Source organism: Nannobrachium achirus, assembly GCF_963921795.1.
Source record: "Nannobrachium achirus genome assembly, chromosome: 9".
Taxonomy (NCBI): domain Eukaryota; kingdom Metazoa; phylum Chordata; class Actinopteri; order Myctophiformes; family Myctophidae; genus Nannobrachium; species Nannobrachium achirus.
Genome location: NC_137818.1, coordinates 48,874,464 through 48,891,153, shown reverse-complemented (window position 1 = coordinate 48,891,153; position 16,690 = coordinate 48,874,464). Strand labels below are relative to the sequence as shown.

At 42.8% G+C, this 16,690-nt stretch overlaps 1 protein-coding gene across 1 annotated transcript; it reads right to left on the bottom strand.

Moving 5' to 3' along the window:
- Window positions 1-9,583: 9,583 nt before the first annotated feature.
- LOC308290926 (CSC1-like protein 2) lies at window positions 9,584-12,428 on the bottom strand (the record flags this gene model as incomplete). The annotated part of the gene is made up of 3 exons (XM_080732842.1): window positions 9,584-9,725; window positions 9,875-9,901; window positions 10,348-12,428. The coding sequence occupies 3 exons, from the start codon at window positions 12,426-12,428 to the stop codon at window positions 9,584-9,586; spliced, it is 2,250 nt and encodes a 749-aa protein (XP_080588968.1).
- Window positions 12,429-16,690: the final 4,262 nt, after the last annotated feature.

Sequence of the window (16,690 nt, the reverse complement as noted above, 5' to 3'; positions counted from 1 at the left end):
ATCAAATTGAACGATTTCCATTTGGAACCTAATGGAGATCAGAGCACAAGGCAGTGTTGGGATCTCACTGGAGGCACTGTCGACTGGCTGTTTGCTTTAACAGCTAGCTTAATTTGTCAGGTGGCAGATCTCACAGCCACCCATGAACGTGTAACAAGCCCAGTGCAGATATTTTATTTCTATCGTCTGAAGACGGTGCCATAATTTCACACACAAACAAACAAACAAACACACACACAAAATGCTCATGAGGTGCTATGATAATACTTGGAAGATTCTTTAAAAAAAAAAGTGTACAGAAAGTGTTAAAATGTTTGAGGCGGGTGGTGACCCAGCTGAAGTTTTGCTGTATGGTTAAAAGGGGAGGGTATGATTTTATGATGCCATTAAAGCGGTGTATTTCAATTGGGCCTTTTGACTTGGAGGCTTTCAGCTTTCAAGAAGAAACCAAAAATACACAGGGAAGACCTGTTTGCATATTATAACCACACCTGGGGGTCTATTAGAGTAATGTTAACTCCATAGACACATACAAAACAGAAAAAGTACAAAAATATGGCACCTCCTCTAACTAAAACACATTGTCATAACTAACCATTATTCAGTTTAAGTCATTTGTTTGGTCAAAGTATTACTCAAATAGTTTTTTTCTTTTCCTTTTTGTTTTGAATGTAAACCTATCTAGCTGGAAGGAAGTACCAGCTCGACTGTTGACCTTTTCTGTTAATGTTTATGATCTCCACTTTAAAAAAAGACTGTTTAAAGTACTAAAAAATAATTTATAATATTCCATGCAATTGGGTGTTTGTTGTAATACATCTCAGTTCTGCTTGTTGGACCATTTTAAGCACATCCTGTATATATATTAAACAAAAACAAGTTTACTGTTATTATGCGTTCCGTTTAGAATATTGAGATGCTCTATGCTGCGATGGTATTTTACTTTGGACTACAGCTAAATCTCATAAATGCAATGTTTCCGTGGACCAAGATTAATTTGAAGAACAACTTTTGAGAAAGCTCATTTCATGTGTTCATCCAGAAGTTAGTCATCTTCTTAGTTGTTTTCTATCAACTGGATCTGTAAAAGCTTCACACTTTGCACAATGTGGAAATGTACAGTATTTTTTATTATTTTTATAAGCATGACGTCTCTGCCATATGTTTTAAATAAATGTTTTTCATAGTTTCGCTGTGTGTCTGCGTTGTGGGCCACGGGTGAGTAGATGGGAGTATGGGGGTTGGGGGTCACTGGATAAGATAGCTCCCTGGGCACTTGGAGCACAGAAGAACATTGTTAATGTCACTAATGCAGCCTTCCCTCTCCCAGACCAGCCCTGGATGGTGGGCATGGTGTGTGTGCATGGTTGAGCGTTAGGCCGACTGCATGTCCATATGTCAGTCTGGCTCTGGATAGTCCTGGTGTTACCTATTAGACCTCCAGGCAGATTGTGAAGGCTCTTATGCCCAGATACTGTAGGTGCTTTTGGGGGGAAATCGGTAGCTAGGAGGGTACGTGCTGGTGGTCAGGCAGGCAGGGATATCCCTAAGTCAGACTTGCTCACTCACAGGAGAGACTTGTTGTCTGTCTGATTGTTTGGTATTTTTCTATGTAATATTACCAGGGGTCACCAGTAATGAGTTATTATGGCCTGGGATGTTCCCCTCTCCATATTTTAAAAGCTACAGAACAAAACCACATAGAGTTTTTGTTTTGTTTTACTCGTGACCCCATATTCAGTACTAGCCTCGTAAACCGCCCACTTCCAGAAAACATTTAATTTATCCTCTTGGATTACGGAAGTTGGTCGTTTACTAGGCTAATTCAGTACATGGGTCTAAAAAAGACACGCTGTGATTGGCCGATTTGCTTTGCCCAATCACAGCGCGTCTTTTTTTCGACAAATCACAGCGTGTCTTTTATTCGACCAATCACAGCGTGTCTTTGTTGTTTTAAATACAAGAATTTCAGTAATATATTATCAAACATCTAACAACAATGCACTATATAACAGAGTGACAATGACATCACATGAGTCATTGAAACAATTATGATTCATGGTCACACACTATTTCAGCAATCGCTTACTATTACTACTATAATAATATAATATATTAAATTGACAAGCTGAGAATTATATCTTATTGTATTTATTTTTGAGCGGTGCCCCTAGAACAGGAGCTATAGCTCCAACATCTGGCTTTGTCCGGCCAAAAACCAAAGGAAAAAAACGTGTTCAAAAATATCCGGGGCTTAAGTAAACCGAAGCACAGGCTACATCAGGCCTACCGTAGATATGGCCTACATCCTATTCCTGGCAAATGTCTGGTCAATGTGTTAAAAAATGTCCGGGGCACGAAGTTTGTTGTACTCCCATTGGCTAAGCTTTGCAGGACTTGCTATGTTTGGCTAGAGGGACACTTGATGAAATGAAATGAACTCATAAATAGCACCACTCACTTCACACTAGGTGTAAAACGTTCTTCTTATTTTGGATGCAGGGTAATAAAGTCCATATACAAACATACAGTAGGTGTTGAATTAACTGTGGAAAAGGCACTGGTTTACGATTGGAGTCATTGGATAAACAGCTATTTCACAAAACTTGAAAAACAAGGCACTGGATTAATGAAGCTTGACTGTTAGCCTGGTCCGGAGCAGCTAGATTTCCATGGTAACTAATGTGGCATTGCTTTCATGAAACCGAGTCATGGCTGAACCTGCATAAATTAAGCCAGGATAGTTGATAAATCCCAGCTTAATCCCCATAGCTTTCGTGAAACAGGTGTACAAGCCAGGGTTAAAAAACAAGACAGAAGCAACAGCAACAGGAAACAGACAAATAACAACATGAGTCTATTGTGGGAAGCAGAAAAGAATAGATTGAAATTCCAAAATATAAAGATAAAATAACATAAATCTGTCAAGAAGTGATTGGCTACAGGACATTTAAGAAAAAATAAACAAACAGCCACACAAGAGTACACTGACTTAAACCAAACAGTAAAGGGGAGCATCTATGCATGGGGATGAGTTGAATACATCAACAGCCAGGCAGAAGAACCACAAATATACAAGAAGCTGTGTGTAGCCAAGGCTGAAACATCTAGGGAACACAAAACCCCAGCCACAATAGGCCTAATTATGTTCACGCCTCTGCTGCAGCCATGCAGGCAAGAGCTACAGTAATAATGTATCCAATGTCATCATATTTGTTATTTTATTTGTATTATTTGATATTTTGGGGGGCTTTTCTGCCTGTATTGATAGTTCAGTAGGTAGACAGGAAACAGAGAGAGATGGGGACAGACATGCAGCAAAGGTCATCAGGATCGGGACTCGAACCTGCGACACGCTGTCAGGGCATTTGAGCCTATGTGGTAGGTGCCTGGACCGATAGGTCAGCGGGCGCCCCACCATCAGATTGTTGAACAAGTTCTGAACGCTCCCTTTCAGCTTGCCGTCCTGATGAGTCCATGATATCACTAATGATTAGTGATAGGTGGGTCTCTCCATTCCGACATGTCGCCACTCCGAAATTGACTTCTTATTGTCGGAGTGGCGACACTCCCATGGGGGTTCGGTTTAGGGTTAGGGTTAGAGATAGGGTTAGTGTCGGAATGGAGATTGGAGACATGTCGGAAAGGAGACATGTCGGAGTGGAGAGATGCACTCGCAGGGAACATGGAATGAGCGACAAAAAAACAATCAATCACACCTGCTGACAGAGACACAAGTCAGTCAAGTTCATACAACAAGTCATTTTGGAATGTGATCGTAGCAGAATGATTATCAATGACAGTCTCCTCTCTGTCCTCAATCTTGGTTTCTCTCAGCAAGGCTGGCGGGGGCTTCCTTTGGCAGTCCGGTGATGGGGAGGTCTGCTCTAGTGGCAGCAGGTCATCCTCATCAATCTCATTGTCCTCAGCTGGTATATCTGTGACATCTTCTGTTCCCAGGGACATGCAGCCATCTTTAGTCTGGTCGCTGTGGTCTGGGACCAGTGCCATGGCAGACACGGCCAATGCCATTTGTGTTGTTTCACTTGGCGTCTGATTCACAAGTAATGCCTGTGCGTCCACCTTATTCAGCTTTTCATTTGAACAATCGTTCTCTGCTGTGACCACAGTCTCTTCCTTGATCTCTGAAGTCTTCACGTGAGCATTTGACTCAGAATAGTAATCAGTTCCATGACAGGGTGCAGGGATACTCTCATAATCAACAGTGATTCCGTCTTCAGCCGACAGGCCTATATGATGGACAGTACCATCACATTGGCAAACTGTACCACAGGCGTCTTTGTATGGTGCTGCTTGGACAGAAATCTTGCCATCTCTCTCTTTGCTTTCCACAATTTCCTCATGCTCCCTTTTAACCGTGTCTTCATCTTTCTTTTCATTGATCTCTGAAGTTGTCACATGAGCATTCACATGTAATGCCTGTGTGTCCATCTTATTCAGCTTTTCATTTGAATAACCGTTCTCTGCTGTGACCACAGTCTCTTCCTTGATCTCTGAAGTCTTCACGTGAGCATTTGACTCAGAATAGTAATGCTTTTCATTGTAGGGTGCAGGGATGTTCTCATTATCAACAGTGATTGCCTCTTCAGCAGACAGGCCTATATGATGGACAGTACCGTCACCTTGGCAAACAGTACAGCAGGCGTCTTTGTATTGTACTGCTCGGTCACATATCTCAAGTTCTCTCCCTTTTCCTTCCACAAGTTCCTCTTGCTCCCCTTTATCCTCATCTTTCTCACATTCTTTCTGCTGCTCCTTCCATTTATCCCCCACTCCACTTACCTCCGCCTCAAACTCCTCCTCATCTCTCTTGCAATCACTGTCAGTTTGACAAAAACGTAAAGTCTCCCCGGAAGGCAAAACAGGCAGTGTGATGGTGAGCTGTCCTTTCTGTTTGTTGAACTTGGCATAGCCTTTATCCTCATCCACAGGGTATGCTAGAGGCAGCTCCAGTCTATAGGCTGGTTTGTCGGACTCCAGCAGTAGGGTTTTATTCTTTATCTCCAGGTTAGCATCCCTGGCTGATTTAAGTAAGGGCACGTCAACAGTGACAACTATCTCCTTGGGCCTTGGGCTTTGGACTGAGTCTCTAGCACATCGGAAGTCCTGCAGATCAACAAAGGATCTGTATTTCAATGTGTAGATGGGTGTCTTTGCCGGGTTATTTTCAGGGTTTGGGAAAGCAAGAGGTTCGGATTGTGTTGCGGGCTCTTCAGGTATAAAGCCAGAAATGGGTTTTCGAATCATAGAAGGATGAGGAATACCCTTGTACTTGGTGTTCAACACTCTCACATTATTTTCATCAAGAGTCACTTTAAAAGCATCTTGGATTCCTTGAATGGCTGTGTTGTCCACCTTAGTCATGCACCGTTTGTCTTTGTTAGCGAGGTGAATGCTGTCAGGATGGAACACAACATCATAGATCATGAACTTGTTTCCCTTTGGATCTCTCTCTTGTCTACCAGGGACCAAACTGTGGGGCAGAGACCACACCAATGCTGGCCCCCTCCTTCCATCCTCTGTAACTTTGAATTCAGGCTTTCCAATTTCTTCGCTGCTACAGATGTTGATGAAGCACTTCTGACTGCCATTCAGATTCGTCCTGAGAACTCTAAATGGTTCTACATGGATAAAATGTACGTCATTCCCTCTCCCCTGTTCCAACTGTTTGATTTCCTCTTCATATATCTTCGTTTTATTGGGGTCCGATAACTCTCTAGCGTAATCAAAAAACAATCCTCTGAACTTTTCATCTCTGAAAGCTTGTGTGAATATCTTGATTTCATCCTCTGTCACATTAAGTTCTTTTGTGATTTTCTTGATTTCGTCCTCTGTTACATTCGTTTCTTTTATATGTTCTCCAAACGCCATTATTATGGCACTGAGGAAGTACAAACAAACATGCGTTGCAATTTAGCAAATATAAACTAAAATGCAAAACAAACAAGCTTACATTTACAAGTTCCAAAATCATTATTAAATAGTTTTATAAAGTGATTTTATCTTTGGGTGGTGATGTCACAATTAGTTCTGGCCTTGCATTGTGATTGGCTGATTCAATTGTGCATGATTCGAAACCCTATTCCTGCTATATGCAAACTCATAGCGCCTATTGCAGTAGCAATGGTTGCCACCGGCTGAAAGCAAAGGTAGTGAGTGGCCTGCATCCTCTATACACTTTTCCCCAATCTGTTCGTCACTGATTACTGATTACAGACAGACATTGTGTGACACATTATTGTGAGCATGTAGTCATTTGAACCGGAAACCATGCATGAAGGTGTCATGTGTTTCCAGTTCAAATCTGCTGCTGACCAGACTCTAATCACTCGGCCCCTCCTAGCCCCCAAACTGTGGAATGAACTCCCCGATTGCATTTGAACTGCAGACTCATTCCCTGTCTTTCCCGCCGTAACCTGAAGACTCACCTCTTCAGACTACACCTTAGCCCATAGCACTTTCCGTAGCACTTGCCCTAGCCTCTACGAACTTGTAGGCTTATATGCAAAGGCAAAAATGTAATTTAGATAACATGTTATGTATACTGATACCAAGTCATTGTTGACCTGGCATCCTGATTGTGGTTATTCTAATTGTTAGACTGATTCTTGGTTTGCCTAAGATTTTAGATTATTATTTCTATGCTTTTGATGTATTACCTTGTGCAGTCCTTTTGCTTATTGCAAGTGTAAACCCATTCTTTTCAAATCAACACATTTGCATTTTGGCCTATAACTCTAGAACCATAGGGCGAACTATCATTGATCATGCCGCACGACCATTTCCGCCAGACAAGTTTTTCTGCCATTTTGTGCACGCAAATCGGTTCGCATCATGGCCGTGGTCACATGATCATAATGTATCTGTTTTCCACAAAATCATGAACACAGTGTCCAATTACCATGACACTTTGCACACACACTGCCAGTAGGCCAAGGAAGAGCCGCACCAATCCTTTCAAATCAGCCTAAAAAATCCTGTACGATCCCTTTGGACACCTGGTATAGGCTGCACACCTGACATTGATCTACAAGAACCTAGAAGCATTTTATTATATAGCCGAGTATAGCCGTCTAGAATCTAGACGGCTATACTCTATATAAAAGATCACACCCAGTGTGAAGTGAGCGGTGCTTTTTAGGAGTGGTGGTGCTGTAAAAGGCAGATGTGCATACGAAGTTTTACACTGATGGTGTAGTTATAGGTAAAATGTGAAATATTTTTTGTTATAGCACCACCATGAGGCTGATTTGAAAACATTTAAGTGGCATTTCTTCCTCTGCCTAGTGGGAATGTGTGTTCACAATATCACCAAAATTGCACACTGCGCTCATGATTTGAGGCATTTGCTTAAAAACCGACCAATCCTGCAAACTTTGGAAGCCAATCTTAGCCAATCAGGATGGAATATCGAAAATCGGACAGATCCATGTTTATCACATGATGACTATAGAGCAGGGGTTCTCAAACTTTTTTCTAGCACAACCCCATATTATGAGGGATTTTTTTGGCGACCCCATCAAAGCCCCCCCATAGGCCAGTCAATCTAAGCTAAAAAGGGGCATGACCCAAAAGAAATTGCAATAGTAATCATTCAGGGTTTTTTATGATCCTTAGGCTCATCCAAAACACATGTTAAAAATCTTCCAAAATATTCTTAGTGGATCAAGGTAAATTCAGGGGGTTCAAGTTTGGGTCCCTTCACTTACTAATACTATACAGGAAAAAAGACCCCCCAAAAAAATCTTCTTCAAGTAGCATGTGAGGGGTCTATTAACTAGGTGGTTTTCATTATTCTGAATCCATTGAAAGCATTTGTTTTGCACGAAAAACATTCCTCAGGCCAGAAACGGACCCACAACACTATGGTAGCCTAGTGATGGTTTAGTGATGAGTCATCACTTTTCACACTTGTGAGGTACATTTTTAGCCAGAGGAATGTTTTTCGTGCAAAACAAATGCTTGCAATGGATTCAGAATCATGAAAAACCCCTAGTTAGACCCCTCACTTGCTACTTAAAGAAGATTTTTTTATGTCTTTATTTTTCCTGTATAGTATGTGAAGGGACCCAAACTGGAACCCCCTGAATTTACCTTGATCCACTAAGAATATTTTGGAAGATTTTTAACATGTGTTTTGGATGACCCTGAGGATCATAAAAAACCTTGAGCCATTACTATTGCAATTTCTTTTGGGTCAAACCTCAGATTGACTGGGCTACCACGCGATTGAAAACTCTGCGAGGGTACAGAATACAGATGGATCTAAATGGACCACTTATTCCTTGTATGGGCCTGCAAATCTCTTTGTATGGGCCGTTCTGTCCGTGACATCAGCTGTGGTGATGTCGATCTCAACGTACTTTCTATGACGTTAGTCTCGTACCGCATACAAGACTGCATTACACATAAAGTCAAACGTAGGAGCGGTTAGGTCCACTCAAAAACAATTGAAGAAACATGAATGAACACACAGTCAATTATTGAAGCGGTTAACACCGCTCAAAAATCCATACATGTAAAAAAAGAAGCTTACAATGCGTTATATCATGATTATTTATTTATAGAGAAGGTAGTTGGTGGAGCCTGTATGTGAGAAAACGTTGGGTCTAGGGCCGATGCGTTTAATTTGGTTTGGCTCTGTCCGAACTACAATATGACATCATTCAGAGGATCGGGGTGGCGGGTACCGTCACTCAGTCGGCTGTTCGGCGCCGCCGAGATGTTGTGACTCTCCGAACCGAACCGAATTAAACTCGGCTCTAAAAGTGGAGGTTGCATTGGCCCTAACTCCTCATACGCCACTGGCCCTATTTTCGTCTGTGCCTTACCCCTTAACCCTAAACTTCTTTACCTTTTTTTACTATTTTGAAAAACATTTTAAAATACTTCAAATAGCCGATCTACAAGCTCACAACATATCGATGTAGATCGACCAGTTAAACTATTCTAAAATGCTTTTCAAAACAGTAAAAGAGTTTAGGGATAAGGGGTAAGGCATAGACACAAACGGGGCCCCACATGTCCAATTGCCTCCATCTTTTCCACAAAAATGTCTCATGGGTTTATGCTTCAGACCGTCTACTTTTAATCTCACTCTGATTATTAACTAGAAAAAGATGCAATTGGAAATGGCAAGTGTGGTTGCCATGATGACTATATTCTGCAGCAAGTTAACTATCATGTGAAGCTCGACCAATACTCGAGCTAGCACCACTCCTCAAATGTTTTTCCTTCAATTTCCAATTGCATTTGATTTCCATCAATTTCCATCAATTTGGCAGCGGAAAAGTTTATCTAGTGAAAATAAGTTTCCCCAGAACTACAGTGTGTTGCCCTTATAAGGACCTGAGATAGTTGTACCATACCTGAGGTAATGACAGTATAGCCGACAGTTGGCCGTTAGCTCCTCATCTATAAACTTTCCAAGGGTAAGAGATGGCCTCCGAGTTGTCTTTGTCTTGATTGAGATTGATGGAAAGAGAGGTGGACGGGCCAGACAGACAGAAAAAGACAGAGGGACAGCCACACAAAGATGGGGTTACAGAGACAGGAAGGATGGTTACAGGCACACATAGCGCCCCAGGTTCAGGCGGAATGGAATGGGGGTTTGCGGGTCAAGGGTGCTGCTGGACTTATGCCGGGATGGGTGGTGGGGGTTGTGCTGGTAGGCTATGGGGGCTTTCGGGTAGGACAGGGGTAAACTTTGATACCAGGTGCAATTTTCTAGTTTGTTCAATTAAATAGGGCCTAAGTGGATGCATGTACATTTGGGTCTGAAAAACAACCAATTTATATTTTGGGTCTCAGCTGAACGTTTGGAAACCAGTGGATTAGGCTAGCTATATCTTACCCAGGGGTGTGCTGCTGCTGTCCACTTCTGAGAGCCACAATCCAACTGGCAATGGGAGTTAGTTGGCAGTTAATCCTAATGCATTTAATGCATCAGGATTAGAATAGCCAATCTGAAAGCTCACATCGTCCTGCGTTGCGTGGTTGGTGTGTGAAACTGACTTTGTTCTGTTCTGCTTCTTGGACAGTGACAAGCAGGACATATTGCCGGTTGTGACTTTCTGCAAAAAACTGTGCTCTCTCTCTCTCTCTCTTTCTTTCTTTCTCTCTCTCTCTCTCTCTCTCTCTCTCTATTATTTCTTTAAGATTTAAGACCGCTGTATTGACAGCCCTTGGGAACGAATAGAACTGCTGTTTAATAATCATTTGGAGACCTGTCAGTGTTACTGTATCTAGCTATGGCTGGCGACTAATAGTTGGATATCTCTCGTTTCCTCTTCTGGATTTTCTTCCCTTAATATTGAAGGAATGTACATAAACTTGTCGGAGTTTGAGGTGTCCAGGTCCTCCCAAAGCCTCCCCTCGCTGTCAACTTGTCTTTGCAGGCATTTAGAATGTCCAATGAACATCCACACTACGAAAATGAGGAAGATGATGATCAGAACCGTAGTCGTGAATATGAACGGCGGAGACTTAAACCCCATGGGCAAGGTGAAGAAAAACACGTAGAACAGACAGATAAGGGGGGCCATCCCCACGGCAGACACGGCAGAAGCATGGATCTTTTTGTCAAGTTTGGTGGGCAGGTATGCGTAGTACATGTTGTACCTGTCGGTGAAGCGCTTCAGCAGCATGTATATCAGTCCAAAAGGGACGATGATTGGGCAGGCGATGCTGTAGGCCATGACTATAGTAAAGACACACATCATCCAGGCGTAAGCTGACCCGTAGTCGAACTCTCCGGCTTGGTGCTTCTTGACATGCCTGCGGTCAGCATCAGAACGGGCCAGACAAAGGCGGATCATGTATGTGACAAAACCAAAGATGTTCAACAGTTCACAGGGAATACCAATGAAGGCTGAAGCAATGACATAATTCACAAAGAAAGCTCCAATGTGGGGAAGGAACACACACTCAAATCTGTCTAATTCCTCTGCCAGGGTCTCGCTAAATAACCAATGGAATAACACTTCCAGATTGGAGAGTCCCAAAGAGGGTAGCACCAGGACCATCAAGATTAAGAAACTGTAGCCTTTGCACATGGCCTCCCTTCTGGTTACTGACTGCGTCCAGTGGGCTTCCATATCCGAAGAGTACAGAACGACGATGGGGAGAGTACAGGATAAGACAGCCATAAGGATGGTGGGGAGAAACATTTTGAGAATTGGATCCTCGATTATTTTTAAATCATCCATTTCGCTGATAAACCTTGCTGGGGTGGTGAGGTAGTACAACAGGAGGAATAGGGATACGTTGATGACGACGAAGCGCAACCACCACCAGTACGTATTACATGACAGATTCTGCCAGTAGAGGTTCTGCGGATCAGGGGCATATCTGACAGAGACATTCGTTCTGTGCAAGTTGAGTTTGTGACTGAACCTAGAGACCTTTGGCATCCGACAACAACAGCGACAGTAACCGCCACAACACTTGACAGCATTGAAGTCCCTCATTATATGGTTAGTCATGGCCTCGTTTTGGAAGGTGACAAAGGCCATTCCTATGGGTTTATTTGTAGCCTCCTCTTTCTCTTCCCTAAACTCCTCGTCCAGTTTGATTTTCAGCTTGGTGTAGAAGCTCACAGCCTCTTCCTTTCCACCATATTTGAAGATGGAGCAGAGGTGGGCCCAAAACTTTGTTTTGAGGCTACCCCTTACTGGGGGATTGATCATGGTAGGCCTGCCCTTCTTCTCCTTCAAGTGAATGTAGAAGTTCTTGCTGCGCACTGCCTTCTTCCTCTCAGATTGTAGACTCATCAGCTTAGCCACATCATAGCACAAAGTAACCTGTTCAACAGTACATCCATTCTCCTCATACGCCTCCTCAAAGTGTTTCCGTATGTCCTTCTCTTTTGCATCTTTAGGGATTCCAGTGAGGAACAAAGTGTGCCTCACCACCTCGTCCTCTCTGTAGTGCACTTTGGACTGGTGTTTTCTCATAAAGTACAGTGTCAGCAACACGTAAAGCAATGCAAAGATTGTGTGCAGCCATAGTCGTGGATTATGGGCATATAAATTAGCGATCATTGTCCGCCCAAAATTGTAAGGGTTGTGTTGTTCAAATATATGTCCAGAAAAGTTGATTGGCAAGACGATTATAATAGACAACGAGCATATCACTATCAGCAACTGAATGATGTGGTGCTGAAAGGACAGGTAGTGTTCCGCATCCTCCCCGCACTTCTCCCGAATCTGCTCGTCACTGATGCAGTACATGGCGGTCAGCCAGGAACAGAAGCCTGGTCTTTTCCTGTTTCTTTTCACTGAGCTGGGAATCTTAGTGATGTGCTGCGGCTGCTGGTATTGTTGAGGTACATTTAAACTCGTGGTGTAGACCACGCTGTCTGCATCACTCACCAATGCAAGACGTCCATGGTCGCCGAATCTTTGCATGCAGGAGAATACGAGCATCATAAACAGGAACACAGTGAAGTCCAGGGCAAGGACGGTGAGCACCCCTCCAAAGTTCAAGCCTTTAAGAAGGTCACTGTGGATTTTGGTTGAATTGGTGCATAGACCATGGTGCGTATGCTCTCTTGCTTGTGCTACCCAAATGCTCATCATCAAAATTAGCACTCTCCCAAAATAAGCCATATTTCAGTTGGAAACCTCGGTAGGCTGAAGACCCCTTCTCTCTCTAGTGAATGGCCAACTGACTATTCAAACTGAAATGAAGCGATAATCAAATCCTACATTTTCTGCAGACTTCAATGAACTCTAGCCACTCATTCATCGGTTTATATAGGCAGTGGACGTCACAAAAAGGCCTGGCCTTGCGTTGTGATTGGCTGAGACTCATTGTCAATGTTTCCAAATATATCACATTTCACAATTTTGTCATGCTCTGCTGTCCCAGGTGAAGGCGCTGTTACAGCAACACACATACAGTATGTGCATGCACGCACACAGACTGCATGCCCATATGTCTGTCCTTATGTCCGGCGAAGATCGGCAAGATTGGCCAAGCATCGCAGGACGTTTTTATTGAAACACTGGGTGTGATTTTTATGGGACAGGTCGTTTTTCAAAGAAGGGTACCCCTGGAGAAAAATAGGGGAGGGTCATTCCTTTCAAATTTTAGTCCAAGGGGAGGGTCATTCCACTTTTGAAGCGGTGAAAACCGCTTCCAATGAGTGGCTTTGTGTGTCCCACGCCCATATATGGTCATTTCAGTCCAGAATGAACAGGTTTTTTCAAAAACAAAATGTGTGTTTAATGTCCATATATGGTCATCTCAGTCCAGAATGAACAGGCTTTTTCAAAAACAAAATGTATGTCACCTCATGTCCATATATGGTCACTCCAGTCCAGAATGAACAGGTTTTTTCTGTCCCGTACATCCAGAATATCAGTCCAGAATGAATAGGCTTTTTCAAAAAGCAAAATGTGTGTCCCATGTCCAAATATGGCCATTTCAGTTCAGAATGAATAGGTTTTATCTGTCCTGTACGTCCAGAATATGTGTGTAGTGTCCCTCCCGGTCTGATGAATGGATACTTTGAGGATTGGTCAGCTTCACATGATAATTTGGCCCTCCATTCTTTATATATTCATTAAGAATATATAAAGAATGTAGAATTCAGAATATATACAGAATGAATAGAGTCCATAACTGTATAGATAGATCACAGAGTTCATAACTCATAGAATAAAAGTTCACCGCTTCCCTTCGAACCGAGGTTTGATTTTTTTCTAAAAGTTCCGAAATTATATTTAAAAAGAACAATGTAAAAGAAAAGCACAAGCAATAACAACTGTGTAAAGCTGAACAAGTTGAAGTTTGAACGAAATTATAAGCACAAAGAATGTGGAAGTAGTAGAATTCCCCCAAAAAGAATTACATGTCCTAAAGGGCGAGGTAGCTTTTCGCCCTTAGGCGTCTTACTGGTGTATGCATGTATAGCAGGGGTCGTCAACAGGGGGACACCCTATAGGGTGTCCTCAGAGATACTGCAGGGGGGACCGCCAAATCTTTATGTGATAGGGATTTTATCTTTTTATTGTTACATTAACCCGTTGAACCCTCGCATCCCTATTCTGGGTGGAACTTTAGCCGAAAATAGACGATCTACAAGCTCCAAGATGTAGTGGGGGGTCTCTGCTTCATCTGTCTCTCAGCTAAGGGGTCCTTGGCCTGAAAAACGTGAAGACCCCTGTTGTAGACAGAAGTAGAGCAGCGACACAAACCAAACTGAGCTGTAGCGAAGGAAACACAGAGGATATGGATGGCGGAGGCATGCACAAAACCACCCACGCATGCACGCACACACGCGCACCCACACGCACCCACACGCACCTACGCGCACATGTTGGTTCAGGTGTTCGCTGTTCATACATTATATACTCTTCCATCTCATTAATGCGTTCCAATTGGATTTAGAAGCTTTGGCAACACTTAACTCACTTATAGCATCCGAACCAATTTCACATAATGCATCGAAAAGACAGACAAACAGATAGACTTGTATCTTGTCGTGCACGCGTGCGTGTGCGAATGCGTGCGCGTGTGATAATCCTGTTGTTCCTCTCATGTGGGTTGTGCGTCAAAGTATATCCTCTCATCCTCCTGCAGAACCTAAATGAAATAACACATTTATTTATTTATATTACATTACATTGTCTTGTCTGTTTGGAAATAAATACACACATTTCTACAATTTAGCAGGTGCTCTTAGCAGTGTTGATTTTGTCAACTAAAACTATGACAAAAAATGGTTGTCGACAGCGTTTTTTTCACTGACAAAAACTAAATAAAAACTAAGCTGTGATGACTAAAACTAAGACTAAATAAATTGACAATTTCGTCAACAAAATAAAAACTAGACTAAAACAATAGGAAGGGACTAGTGGAGAGGAGAGTCATTTTATGTTTGGCTGCTCTCAGGTGTTGTGTCCTGAAAATAGCAGATCTACAAGCTCACAACGCTGTCACAACAATCTGCTATTTTCAGCACACAACCAAGTGTAAAATCGGTAATTACGATGCCATCGAGGCCTGCCAAAATACATTTCAGTTAACTAAATCAACTGTAGATTTAGTCGACTAAGATTAGACTAAAACTAATACTTTTCAGGTGACTAAATTATGACTAAAACTAAATCAAAATGTGCTGTCAAAAACAACACTGGCTCTTAATCCACAGCGACTTGTCCTACAGTAAGCAAGGACAACACAAGGTGATACATGAAATGCGTAGCAAAACTAAACGGCAGACGTAGCCGAATCCACAACTGACTCGAACCTTTACTGTGACGAGCTGGAGAAAAGCTTTGGAATGAATGTGGAGTCATGCTGCGGAAAAGATGTAGGAAAAGGTTTCGATTTAGACAAGTAAGATAATATGTATAGCACATTTCAACAACAGGCCAGGGTAATTCAATGTGCTTTACATCAAACATTAAGCAAAAGAAACAAGTTTGGAAAGGACATTTATAACTAGAGATACTGTTCCTACGAAACAGTGTGGGCTCGCTCGTGACTATACTCTACAGCGTGCGAACTGTCATGTGAAGCTCAACCAATACTCCAGCTAACACCACTTCCAGATTTTCAATTGCACCTCATTTGTTAAGGGCCCTGCCTTTGTACTGTCTGCGACGGAATTCACACGGCGGAACTCACGCGACGGAACTCACGCGACGGAACTCACGCGATGGAACTCTATAAATAATGAAGATAACATAGTGTTCTCACTTTTCAGGCGAGCCCACAATAATATAATAATAACCAGTACTGCACTCTGTTGAGGTGCCAACTTGCCTCTAGAAGGCGCTCTGCTGGCTTCATTGGCTGTTATAGAAGTCATTACCAGGAATGACAAATAAAAAATAAAATAAAAAATAAAGATAATGATAAAAAAAAAAAAAAGATCAGCAGCTGTCCTCCTTGTCTTCTTCGACTGATCTAAAAGGATCATTCTCTCAACCCTCTGAACCGGACGTGGTTCTCACAGATATAAAGAGCTAGATGCCTCGTTCGCCTCTGCAGTTCATTGGAGCGACGTGCAACAGTTGTAGTCCGGACATCCTGAAAAAACTAAGGGAACGCAGTCAGTCAAAGTGACTACTGGCCAATCACAGTGCGACTTTTCCGAGACTTATCCAAGGACTACAATTCAATTCAACAGAGCCAGTTCCGATGTTGCGCGGCTCAGCTGTTCTTACAGGCTGTGTATGTAAGGACCCGCCCCCACCTACCTCTGATTGGCCTAGCAACTTCCCTATGTGTGACGCACGTGGAAGCAATGCACACGTGATTCCCTTATTCCCTCGATGCACATGCATCAGAGTCGAAGGAGGCGTCTACCTTTCTATGTCTATGGTGGTTCTGGTAGCTTTCAGCCAGCATAGCCTGTCCCGTTCAGAAAAAAGTTGACATGGGCGCTTCATACGGAGTGGATTACATTTTCTTACCTCGATGTGCACGGATCGTGCACGCGAAGCGCAAGCGCACGGGGGGGAAGGCGACTCGGCCAAAATCCCCACTATATGCCAATGCAGAGCTGAGACAATTCGCTGGTGAGTTTCCAACGGGGGACCGCGATGGGGAAAAAAGAACGGTGCGCTGATTGTCTTGTAAAATGAATGCTGTCTCAGATAATAATACAATAATAGAAATTTCCGGCTAGTCCACAGACAAGCCATTCTGGCCAGGC